This window comes from Jatropha curcas, chromosome 9 (assembly GCF_041381405.1).
Source record: "Jatropha curcas cultivar XTBG-Jc1 chromosome 9, XTBG_Jcur_1.0, whole genome shotgun sequence".
In the NCBI taxonomy this organism is placed as follows: Eukaryota; Viridiplantae; Streptophyta; class Magnoliopsida; order Malpighiales; family Euphorbiaceae; genus Jatropha; species Jatropha curcas.
Window position 1 is genome coordinate 5605228 of NC_143159.1, and position 11474 is coordinate 5616701.

The 11474-nt window shown below is 33.4% G+C and overlaps 1 protein-coding gene across 3 annotated transcripts; it reads right to left on the reverse strand.

Moving 5' to 3' along the window:
* Positions 1 to 4229: 4229 nt before the first annotated feature.
* On the reverse strand, positions 4230 to 9602 carry LOC105650457 (Transducin/WD40 repeat-like superfamily protein). 3 transcript variants are annotated; one of them, XM_012237366.4, is made up of 9 exons: positions 9280 to 9602; positions 8989 to 9145; positions 8733 to 8900; positions 8488 to 8574; positions 5880 to 6014; positions 5671 to 5781; positions 5490 to 5581; positions 5302 to 5407; positions 4230 to 5192 (listed from the first exon to the last, which is right to left on the reverse strand). In XM_012237366.4, the coding sequence occupies exons 2-9, from the start codon at positions 9142 to 9144 to the stop codon at positions 4692 to 4694; spliced, it is 1356 nt and encodes a 451-aa protein (XP_012092756.1). In that variant the 5' UTR covers position 9145; positions 9280 to 9602; the 3' UTR covers positions 4230 to 4691. The 3 variants fall into 3 exon arrangements, with proteins under 3 accessions (XP_012092756.1, XP_020541443.1, XP_020541444.1); XM_020685784.2 differs by lacking the exons at positions 8733 to 8900; positions 8989 to 9145; positions 9280 to 9602 and adding an exon at positions 6776 to 6840 and having other exon boundaries at positions 8488 to 8552; XM_020685785.3 differs by lacking the exons at positions 8488 to 8574; positions 8733 to 8900; positions 8989 to 9145; positions 9280 to 9602 and adding an exon at positions 6776 to 8451.
* Between the last annotated feature and the right edge of the window lie 1872 nt (positions 9603 to 11474).

The following is an 11474-nucleotide window of genomic DNA, read 5'->3' on the forward strand; positions in this document are numbered from 1 at the left end:
GTGTCACGCGGCCGTTTTCTTTTGAATTCAGCAACCTCTACCGCGACTCCACGTGTCCATTTCCTTAGCTTGAGAGCAGTCTACAGCGGCACAGTAGAATCAAGCTCATAGTCACGTGAAATCCACGTGATATCAACATCAATTTGACAATTTCCTTACCTAATGGAATGGGCATTGGATATCGCCTGTTCCTTCCTTGCGTGCTATTGCCGGCTTATAAGTTGCCTTTTCGTTGAATAGAATAGCCGCTAAAACCATAACATTAAAAACAATAACACACTTTTTAATTCAATAACTTATTTTTATATAAAATTTGACGATCAGTTGATCTTTAAAATGAAATAATCTTTTAACTAAAAAAAAAAAAAAATCAAGATCAAAAATGAAAATAATCATTATACTATTTTTGTTCTAATCTTTATTTTTATCATAAATGAAAATTCAAATATATTCAAAATTAAATAATTAATTAAAAAATTTTTGTATAATTAATGAAGATTTATCGCGTATAAAATATGCAAATTAATTATAATGTCTTAATCTATATTCTCCTACCTTTTAACTTTATGATTATAAAGCAAACATTTTGATTATCAGATTGGTATTTGAAACTAAACAAAAAAGGCTTTATACAATTTTGATTGCCATTGATAAAGCCACGTGCAACTCGTGTGTAGACTTGTTCTACAGCCATGCTTCAATTCCTTAGACCTCATTTTGCATTTCGTTGATTGGCCAAATAAAATGATTGAAATTAAATTATTGGGATAAATAAATAGTTATATATTACAAAATCAAAATTAGAAAATTTGCATTATAGAAGAAGAGCATAAGTAGGGTAAGATTTATGAACCACAAAAGCAAAGTTTGGTTTTGGTCAAAGTGATGAAAAAGTAAAGATTGAACATTCAGCAGAAATGTGCATTAATTTCTCGGTGTGAAGTAAATTTTAGACATTTAGAAAGGCAGTCATTTTCAGGGTAGTTTGATGTCTTTATTGCCATAGATTTTTCTTCATTTTGTGGGGAAATACAAATTTAACTTTTTCACGACACTTCACATGAGCTTCATGTTCCTCTTCTTCCATCAAATGCACTTTCCATGGTTTCTGCTTTCTTTCTTTTTCTTTTTCCAATTTACTGAATTTTCTTTCTTGAAATTTACATGTTTTCTTATTGAATTTACCTACTCGTAAAGGGAATTTATAATTTATAAAAAAACAAAGAAAAAAGGGTAACACAAATTGAAAAACTTTCTGAAGTGAAATTGAAATAAGGAAAAAGTAAAATATAAAGTATTGAAAATTTGTTGGAATGTTGCAGAAAAGAGAGCAAGATCAAGAATGCCTTGCCTTAGGGTTTTTGTTTACCTTTGTATAAATGTTTGTCTTTCTTGTCCAATGTCTACCCAACATAGACTTGCCAACTAAACTCCATTTTGAACATGAAATTCCAAGTGTAAACACGTTGAGGAATTTCAGGTGTGTAATTCTTAATTGTGGCTCAAATGTCAATCCATCATTTTCCAAATAATTTTGTTCAAATACCGACACAAGAGCTTCATAAACCATAACCATAATAATTAAGCTCTTCAATAATTGAGTACAAAATAATTAAGCAATCATCAACCATTTATGTACAATTTGCGGATGAATTTCAACCAGAACAAAGCATTTTCTGCATCAAATACATTGCCTAATGTAACGGATTTATCCTCAAGAATTTTAGGGTTTGTAATTATAATAATTAGGCACATCCCTTTTAACTGTGGAGTTCAGTTGGTGGAGCTCTTAGGTATTTGTCAAAAGGGCTGCAGTATTTTGGGGCCATGTTACGGTATTGTTTGAACTCTGGTTTCTCTAATTTCAGCCCAACTACACTCTGACTCATGTGATTATATTACAAGGCCTTTGGATTGGGCTCAATCAGAATTCCTAATCTTCTGAAATTTAGGTCTTGGACTTGGGATTGTGAATATTTCCTTTTATTTCATCTTAACTTTTTTTTTTTTTTTTTTTTCTTTTAGGGCATATTGGAAAAAATCAATTATTTTGATAGTTGTTAATTGTATTAATAGCATTTAGCTATAGCTGTTTGAGTAGCTTTATATAAAACGGTAACAACTAAACATTATCTGGATAATTTTTTTATAGAATACTACCTTAACCTCTAAAAGCTATTTCAAACGCAATATTAACGAACACTATAAAAAATTTGAACAGCAGAATATATAAGTTTTTGACCTTTCAATAAGTAAATTTTTTCACTTTTTTACCTCACTCGTTCTTCCCCTTTCCCTTTAATCACACTATATTGTACTCATGCACAACTTTAAAATGACTTGCTCAGTGTCAATATTATGGTAATGAAAATAATACATTTTGCACTTATAGATTACAAACAAGTACTAACTATACTATTTGCAAAAAGCATGCTCAATTAAAATAAAAGGGATTAAAATTAAAGAAGAAAAGAAGAAAAATGTATTTCAACTTAATTTTCATTGAAAAAGGAAAATAGTATCAGTTTTGGTAGGTTTTACTCGTTTTTAGTGCATGTGGATTTGAATTTGACTCGTCCGAAAACAAACAACCAAATATTGCCGCGTTTGTTTTTGTTGAGAAAGTAGTTTGGAGTTCTTTGAAGATGGACAATGTTGTGTTCCAACTAACCTTTTCAATGTCATGAGGGAACTTCATTAAAGTTTCATGGGACCAACAAGACACATAGACAACCAGATGTTAATTCACACACTTTTGCAGTTACTTGTTCTTGTTATGGCACTGCTACTTGACACGTTGTTGGGTCATTTTTCATGACAGATTCTCGAATCTATTTATGTTCATATATCTTACGAATTTAATTTGGTGACATTTCAATGTCGTATGGAATTGGGAACTTATACCGTTTTTAATATTCCATGTTTCCCGCTGGTTTGGAATTGGACTCTGTTTTAACAGTTTGAATGGAGGAAAGTAAATCCCAAGTTGAAGAGTATCGAAGTCTCATTTGGTACTTTGAGTGAAAGAAATTGCTGTACATCTACCATTTCTATTTATCATGCTAACATTATTTTCCTTTATATGGTGCCATGACAGTCTAATTGCTTTCTGGGAGTTTCTTTTAACGAATAAAGATAATATTAGGATTAGTTTTATGTACTATAGATTCACAAATGAATTTTCTAGTGCTTCATTTTATTTTAGTCTTTCTGAAAGTAATCTCTTTTCTTTTTTTTTTTTTCTTTTGATTATAGCTTGGAGGTGTAATTCCCTTAAGAATAACTTTTTTAACAAATCTGCTTTGTTGGAAGCAAAACTGTGTTCTCAACAGGTCTTCCATATTTTTTATAGTGTTTTTATTTTTATTTTTTATTTTTGTGAAATTAATCACATCTGGCTTCAAAATGTAATGTTGTAGTGAAGTGATATTATAAATAAATAATTATTTTTGTATTCATTTATTTTATCTTATCTGGTAAAGATAAATTGCAAGTGAACAAGGGATTAAAAAAAAAAAAAGAAAAAAAAATCATTTTATGATAAGCAGAGTCGAGGTAAGTTTTGAGATAAAAATGGTCAAAGAAGCTAATTAGTGCCAAAGAAACCTGACCGACTCGGGAAAGTGATTAATAGGTTATGTGCTGAAACGCCCAAAGGTTCGTCTTTAAGACGTGAAAGCAAAAGGACAGAAAGTTGGATAAACCCATTTTACGTATTTCACGCGGAATAGCAATGTAGTATTTGATTGAACATCTTTGGATTGATCAGTCTTTCAATAATCTAAGACAGTAAATTACAAGCACACGAGATGCATGACCCACAGATTACAAATCTCCCTCTCGGCTCTCTGAATGCTCATGCCAAGCAATGATGAGATATTGAATGACCATTGCCGAAAAGAGGGAAAAGGATAAAAATACATGAATAAAGGAAGACGAGCCAATGTGGCTGTTAGATGAAATTAGAGACAAACTACTAATAACTTTTTTTACAAACTAAAATACTTGAATATGAAAATTTTTACAAATTAAAGTAAAAATTTAGATGCCATACTACATATAAAAAAAATAATCAATAACTAAAAAATAGGAATGGCAGGCAGTCTAAGTAGACCTTTTAATGACAATACCCGCACCGCAAATTAAATATATTCTATCCCCATGACTCGCTCGCTCCACATCGAATTTGGTTAAAACACTTTTAATAAACATAAATTTAAAAGAGCAAATTAAAAGGAGAGTTATAGGGCATATCGAATTTTATGTTTAAAACTCATTCCCACCCTCAATAGGAAGCAGATTTTATCCGCCCCACCAGATCAGGTCCAACGGAGCAGGTGACTTCGTCATCCTTACTTGTAAATTATAATAAAAATCCGACACATTATATATTATATACACACAGACAACCACCTCAACTGCCTTACAAAAAAAATACAAAAATTTATCTTATCTTCCTTTTCTGCCAGCTTCAAAAAATTAACCCTTCACAAAACTAGCTCCTCAAGGACACATGCCACCAATACCTAAGCACACTGCTCTATACAGCCAAAATATTGGAACACCAGATAGAATAAAAGGGGGGAAATCTAAGAAAAAAGCTTAAGCTTAAGCTTCGAACAACCTTAAAACAAAGAACCTGTAAGTCGTATACACATCCACAAGGTTGCTTCAAGTTTGGGCATCTTTAACTAGAATATGGAGTCCAAATACCTCTCATAATGTTTCCTGTTAAACTCTAACAAGCTACCGTAAGTACGGTCAGCGACCCCAACAAAGAGGGCTTCTGTATCTGGGCTAAAGGATATGCCGGCAATTTCCCCAAATAGGTCGATCTCCTGGCACTTGACATACCCAGATTCTGTATCAAAGATGTGAACAAAGTCTGCAGGTTCCGCCATAGCCAAGAACTGGCCATCTGAAGTAAACCTTAGTGCTCTAATTGCACCCATGTTTCCTTTCAACACAGCCAGGGACTTGGATGTATTCCTAATGTCCCATAGCCTACATGTAGTATCTTGATTCCCTGTAGCCAAAATTTGTCCATTAGGGTGCCAAGCCGATGCAAAAGAATAATCCAAATGTCCCTTCAGGCTACCAGTTATCTTCCCAGAATGAGCATCGGCCATTAAGCACTCTGTACTGTCACCAAGGACAGCAAGTAATTTACCATCTGGGCTGGCGGAGGTGTTCTGAGAAGAATAATTTAACCACCAATATAAGTGTGCAGAATTGCAAATATATGACAAACATAAATTCATAGTCAATTCGCAAGAACTGTTCATTACAGAGAGCACTCACATTCACAGACCAATCAAAGGAGAGACGATTTAGGCAAGCAAAACTTTCGGCATCAAAAACTCTAACAAGGGTATCATTGTTCGCAGTCAAAATCCTCACTGAGCCACTGCAGAAGTAGAAAGTTTAATTGTCTGTCTTAAAGAAGAGATGAATGATTTCACAGTTTATTATCTGAATAGACCTCTTACCTTTGGTTATGGTAAATGTCCACTGCATTTGTAATAGCATTTTCACCTGTTGTTACTTTCGTGCAGAATTGAACTCCAGGTTGATTCAAATGCTGATCAAGTATGATACTATATTAGAAAACGAGAACAATAAAACATTCAATATTCATTAACGCGGGCATACATCTAGCCACCAAGATACCTTGCAAATAAGCTCTCCTTGAAAACCTCCTGCAACTATTAAGTCCTCTTTGACAGCCATAGTACTTATTTGCACTCTGGATAGTGGCTGAGACAACAACCCCGGGCATTTCTGCATTCAGGATAAAAATATAATTTTTTTCAGAAAAGAAACAAGTGCAATATCAAACAATGAAGATCATGCTCAGTGATGAGACCAAAGATTCATACCAGGGTTGGAACAATTGGTTTAGCCACATTGAGGACTTCTTTGCCTCTACGCAGCAATGACGACCAATGCATAACTGAGTAATTTTGCATGAGGTACACATCATGCTTGGATGTTGCCCATAGCAGATTCCTCAACTGAAAAGTGCAAGTAAAACCATATGGGCAAGAACATTAATAACTAATTCAACAGCCTAAACAACATACTCAAAAGTTAAAATTTATACATCACTCAGAAGAAATCATCTAAACACCAAGAGATAAAGTATCAAACTTCCAAATGAAGATAAAAGGTCCCTAAAAATTAGGAGATGCAATTGAGACCGTCCCTTTCAACAGGAAAGGGAAAGTGGGAAACGGACAAAACTAAAAAAAAAAAATAAAAAAAGAAAAAAAAAAACAAAAAACACAATCTCCATGCACTATTAGAAAATATTAAGGCATTAGATGCATCCCAAACAATAGAACTAAAAGTATCTCTCCATATTAATACCCTAAAAAAAGAATTAGAAGCGACATTTTCCTTCCATTCACAAATTTTCTCAAGAGATGGGCTAGTCAAAAACTTAATTATCAGCATCCTACTGTCGAAATTAAGTTTTCATCGTGAGTTCCAGACATGACAAATGCACTCAAAAAAAGATTAAAAGAACAAACTGGAAAATAACAATCATTAAAGGTTGGATGACCAACATGATGACATGAACTAATAAATCAACAGAAAAGGAAAGCAAATCCATAAAATTAAACATGGAAAAGAACACAATCAGAACAGCTGTAGATGCATATGATGGATCAGCAGCATGTGGTAATGCATAATTTGTGTTAAACGCCTCTTGAGAATGACAAATTGATTGGGATAGAGGCGTCATAAATGCTCAGATATTTTCCTACCATACCATATAAAAAACGCATCCTTAATTGCGCCTGCTTCTCAGACATTACTTCCACCCTGCTTAAACGGCTGAAATAAAGAGCAATAGCAATCCTAAATGCCATAGATGGGTTAAAGCCATATAATAGATTCAACATTTAATTGAAAGAATATACAGCCAAATTGACATCACATGCACAAAGATAAATAACAAGCCAGTAGACTGCAGCTTCACTTTCTGATGTTACATCCAAACATACATCAGGATTAGTAGTTCATAGTGAACGATGCAAAAACAATTAAACATGCATGAGATGACAGTATATTTGTCAATTATATTTTAGCTAAACACCATGATTTTATATTTTTTTAGTCTCCATATAACATTTAACTTTAGCTTGATCTCTGAAAATCATCTCAAAGCTTCATGCATATAGAACTCAACAAGTCTCTACAAACAGTTTGTCTGTGGGCATGTTATACGTGCTCTAGTACACACACACGACACACACACACACACACACACACATCTGTGGTTTAACAAAAGTCTCTTGACAAATACTTTAAAATTCCTAGTTACTTCTTAAAAACCAGATTGCAAAATCAGAAATTTCACTCATATCATGGTTGTCATGTATCAATATCTGTAACTTGGAATCAGATATGCTGTCATAAGAACCTATTTGCTAAATATTTAGGATATTGCTCTATAACATTAATAATTCAATTTGAGAAAATGTTAACCGTGCATATAAAGAATTCTTCCAAATCTGCATGAAAATGATTTAGTAAACACAACCCCCACTTTGTGCGGTTAAGTTGAGAACGCCATAAAATTTCAAGGAATGAAAAGTGAAGTAGAAGTCGAAAAGCCAAAAGTCTGTCAAGAGTTAAGAAGTTTAATGATAAACGAAGTCAATCCCCAAGAAATATGTGTTCACGTCTGGAAAGATTTAATTCAGCAGCTTGCAGGACTGAAGAAATTTGTATAATGGCCTCACCAGACCATAATTTAATCTGGAAAACTTAAGTCAGTTGTTCATATATTAAATCTATTTCAGATAATTTAAACGTATAATAAGAAATCAATTTTAGACATCATACCTTCAATAAGTTCAGCACAGAGCTAGAATCACATATAAAGATATCCATAAATGGATTATAACAAAATTACAAGACCTGCAAAACTAAAGACTAATAATATGTGCGTAATAGGAGTTCAAACAATATGTTAGAGAAAATCAGAAAAACGATATGTGGCAGTAGGACTCAGACTGCTAAGCAACGCTTTGTAGTTTCTTACAAAGAAAGCGTTTAGCATGGTTCCGACACGTAATCTAATTCAGCTTCTATTGGACAACAGATCTACGTGTATGAAGGGCTTTTGCAACAAGAATATATATTTCTCATGCTAAGGCATTCAATTAGCTTCCAGTAAACCCGAGATTTATGGTGCGTCTCATGCATGAAAAGAGTACAGTAAAATTGACACAAGTACAGACCAAAAAAAGAGGAAAGAATAATAGCAATAAGAGAGAGAGAGAGAGAGAGAGAGAGAGAGAGAGCTAGGAGAGGGAATTCTGCTGAAAATAGATTTTCAGAGCCAAGAAGATAATTGAAAATTTGAACGTAAAAACAACAGAGATCAAGTGACTGTAAATGGATGCAAAAAAATTTTTTGAGGATGATAATTGAAACCATTCAAAGAAATCTTGTCGAAGAGGCATAAGTCTCTACCTGAAAATGCACAATTGTGGATTTGACAATCCTTGTGTTGAACTGGAAATCGTAAAAGGTCTTTCCCTTCTCTACTTGTAAGCACTCCTATCAACAGAATATATATTTAGCGATAATTCCACGGGACAGAAAATCTCCAAACATAAAGTGAAAGTAAAATCTCTGGAACAAGGCAACTCAAGCATTTTAGACTAGATATCGTATAGCTGAAACTTCAATTAAACTATAACAACTCAAAAGCTAACCTTGTCGAGCTCCTCGCGAGAAAGGGAGAGGCTCTCATAGTTCTTATACTGCTTTAATCTAGTCTCGCGGTACTTATCTCTAGTAAAATTAAGCCTCTCCCAAGGAATTCCTTGTATATCCTTCCCATTTCTAGCCTCAAATGCTGAGGTATCGTTCTTTGACTTGTTCTGAAACCCAAAAAACATTATCATTAACAACTATTATCCGATAACAATGAACGAACGAATCTGTCATTGTAACAGTACGATAATATACCAATTCGAAATCGTCTTCGAAATCCGAGTCTACTGAATCCAAATCAGCATCTCTTTGGACTTCTGGTTCGCCGAAAGGATTATCTTCAAAATCAACAACGTCATAATAATCATCGCCGACATATTCGAGGTCATCGTTGTGGAAATGAGCCATCATCCTACAATTACAATCGGAACGAATTCTTTAAAGAAAAGATTTGAACCGTTAACTAACCGGGAAAACTTCAAAATTAACCGCGAAAAAAAATCAACCGCAAATTCTGTTCCTAATATGTAAATGTAAATAACCTACCTTCGAATTTTGGTAGATGGATAGATCTCAAACAGAGGAAAAGCTTTGGAGAAAAAAAAAAAAAAAAAAGCTAAAAACAAAAGAAAAAAACGCAACAGCAATGAAATATAAGAACACGGAAAATGAAATCAATTTTCCGACGGTTTGCCGAGAAACAAACAGAGATCAAGCAGGTTAGAAAGTTTCGTGAAGAGAGAATTAAGAGGAGTTGATTATGGTTAAGAGTGAAAAAGAGAGAGCAGTTAGTTTAATTATTTGAATTAGAGAATCCGTCAAGAGAAGTATCTGGAGCAATGTTTGCCAAAAGGGCAAAGGAGGTCGCCTGCTGGTGTCGTACTTATAATGAATGGTGAGGGCTGGAAAGAGGTGGGACTATGTCAGTGCGTGACTATGGGACCCACTAGTGGAGCCCATAACTAACCGTGGATTAAAAAGATAGACGGAATCGTTGGGCTTAACAAAGAAACCATGTGGGCTCCACGAAACGCGCTTTTTTAACGGAGTTGCTATTTTTAACTCCGCTGCTTGGGATATACAAAATGAGTAATATAATTATTAAATTGATCCCTTGAGTTGAGAATAAGAAGAGATTCAATTTTTTCTATAAAAAGAAAAAAAAAACTGAAGAAGTTAAAAAACATATTATAATTTACAGATTAAAAGAAACGTGTGTGTATATATATATATATATATATATATATATATATATATATATATATATATATATATATATATATATATAAATGTTACAAACATGTTAAAGTTTTTACTTTAAACAGCACTCTGCTTTATTTTTAGGCAAGTACATATATAATTTGGAAAAAAATCTAAATTTATTTCTCTCTTTCAAAACATATATTCAAACAAATAATAACTCCGAATATATAAATGTATCTTAAAAGATATCTAGGTAAATCTCTTCAAAAAAAAAATATCTAGGTAAATTATTTTAATTAATGTATCATACAAGTCTTTAAATTTGTTTGCAATAAACTATGAAACTTAAATTAATTATCATTTTGGTAAATATTATATGATATATTTTTATCTTGCAGAGATATTATGATATAATCATATTGTTACAGTTGTGGATTTATAAATCTAACACCTCAATTATTTGAATTAGGCTTATTAGTGAACACTAGAGGTAAAAGACAGCCATTTGACAATGCAAATTTAAAAACTAAGAAATTGAGATTATTATTTAATCCAGCTAAATAAAATAAATTAAATAAATTAAAATAATTTATCATAATAGTTGAAGCGCATTAAATTTTATATGATAAAAAAAGATGAGACGACACGTTTTATAAAAAAAAAAATAAAACAGAGTAAATTACATAGACATCGGGCCAATTAATGCGTCTAAAAATGCTATGAGTTACATCTTATTCCTTTCGAGAAAGACATGATAATCGACCGGAGGAATGAATGAGATGTAGTAGGTTCTAAAAAACCGTTTGGTTGACTCCGGCACTATTTGACTCGTGCAGTATCTTTAACTCACAGTAAAAAAACATTAAAGAGGAATTGACAGCTAGCAGTTACCATCGCGTTTTAAATAAAAAAATAAAAAGTGGGGCCGGAAGCTGCTTCCTAGTCCACTATCCGCTATATGGTGTGTCCACGTGGTTGGCTGTCATGTCAATTTCTGACCGCTTGGCAATCCCGCTTCCACCACGTGGCCTGCGGCAGCCGATAGCTTCTTTCATCGTGCCTCTGTTTCCTTACTCGTCAACCTGATGGTCAATTAATTTAACGTCCGTCGTCTTGCTTTTAAGAGACGTTAGTTTAACCGCGGTTAGCTTAGTCTGGTTAGTGTGCTTTGGTTGGTAGAAGGTTATCGTCCACCACCGCCTTGCGGTGTTCATGCATTTTTGTATTTGGTCGGTAATTGAGGGCCCACGTGCTCATAGTAGCCCACCGGCCCCATCGTAGGGCTAAGTTTCGTATAAACTGTCTGTTTTCGAATTTAGGATGGGTCCGTTACCAGGACGGAACCTCATGGTCCAATTGACAACGCTTGGTTTGCAATTTGGATAATCACTTCTCCACCTTTTTCTTTTTAAAAAATAAATATACAAATTTGATTTTAATGTTAAGAGTTAAAATTTAAGCATGAGCAAGCATCGGTTTGAAGAGAAAATCAAAAATCAAATCAATTTGAATCAATTTGATTTATTTTGATGGAATCT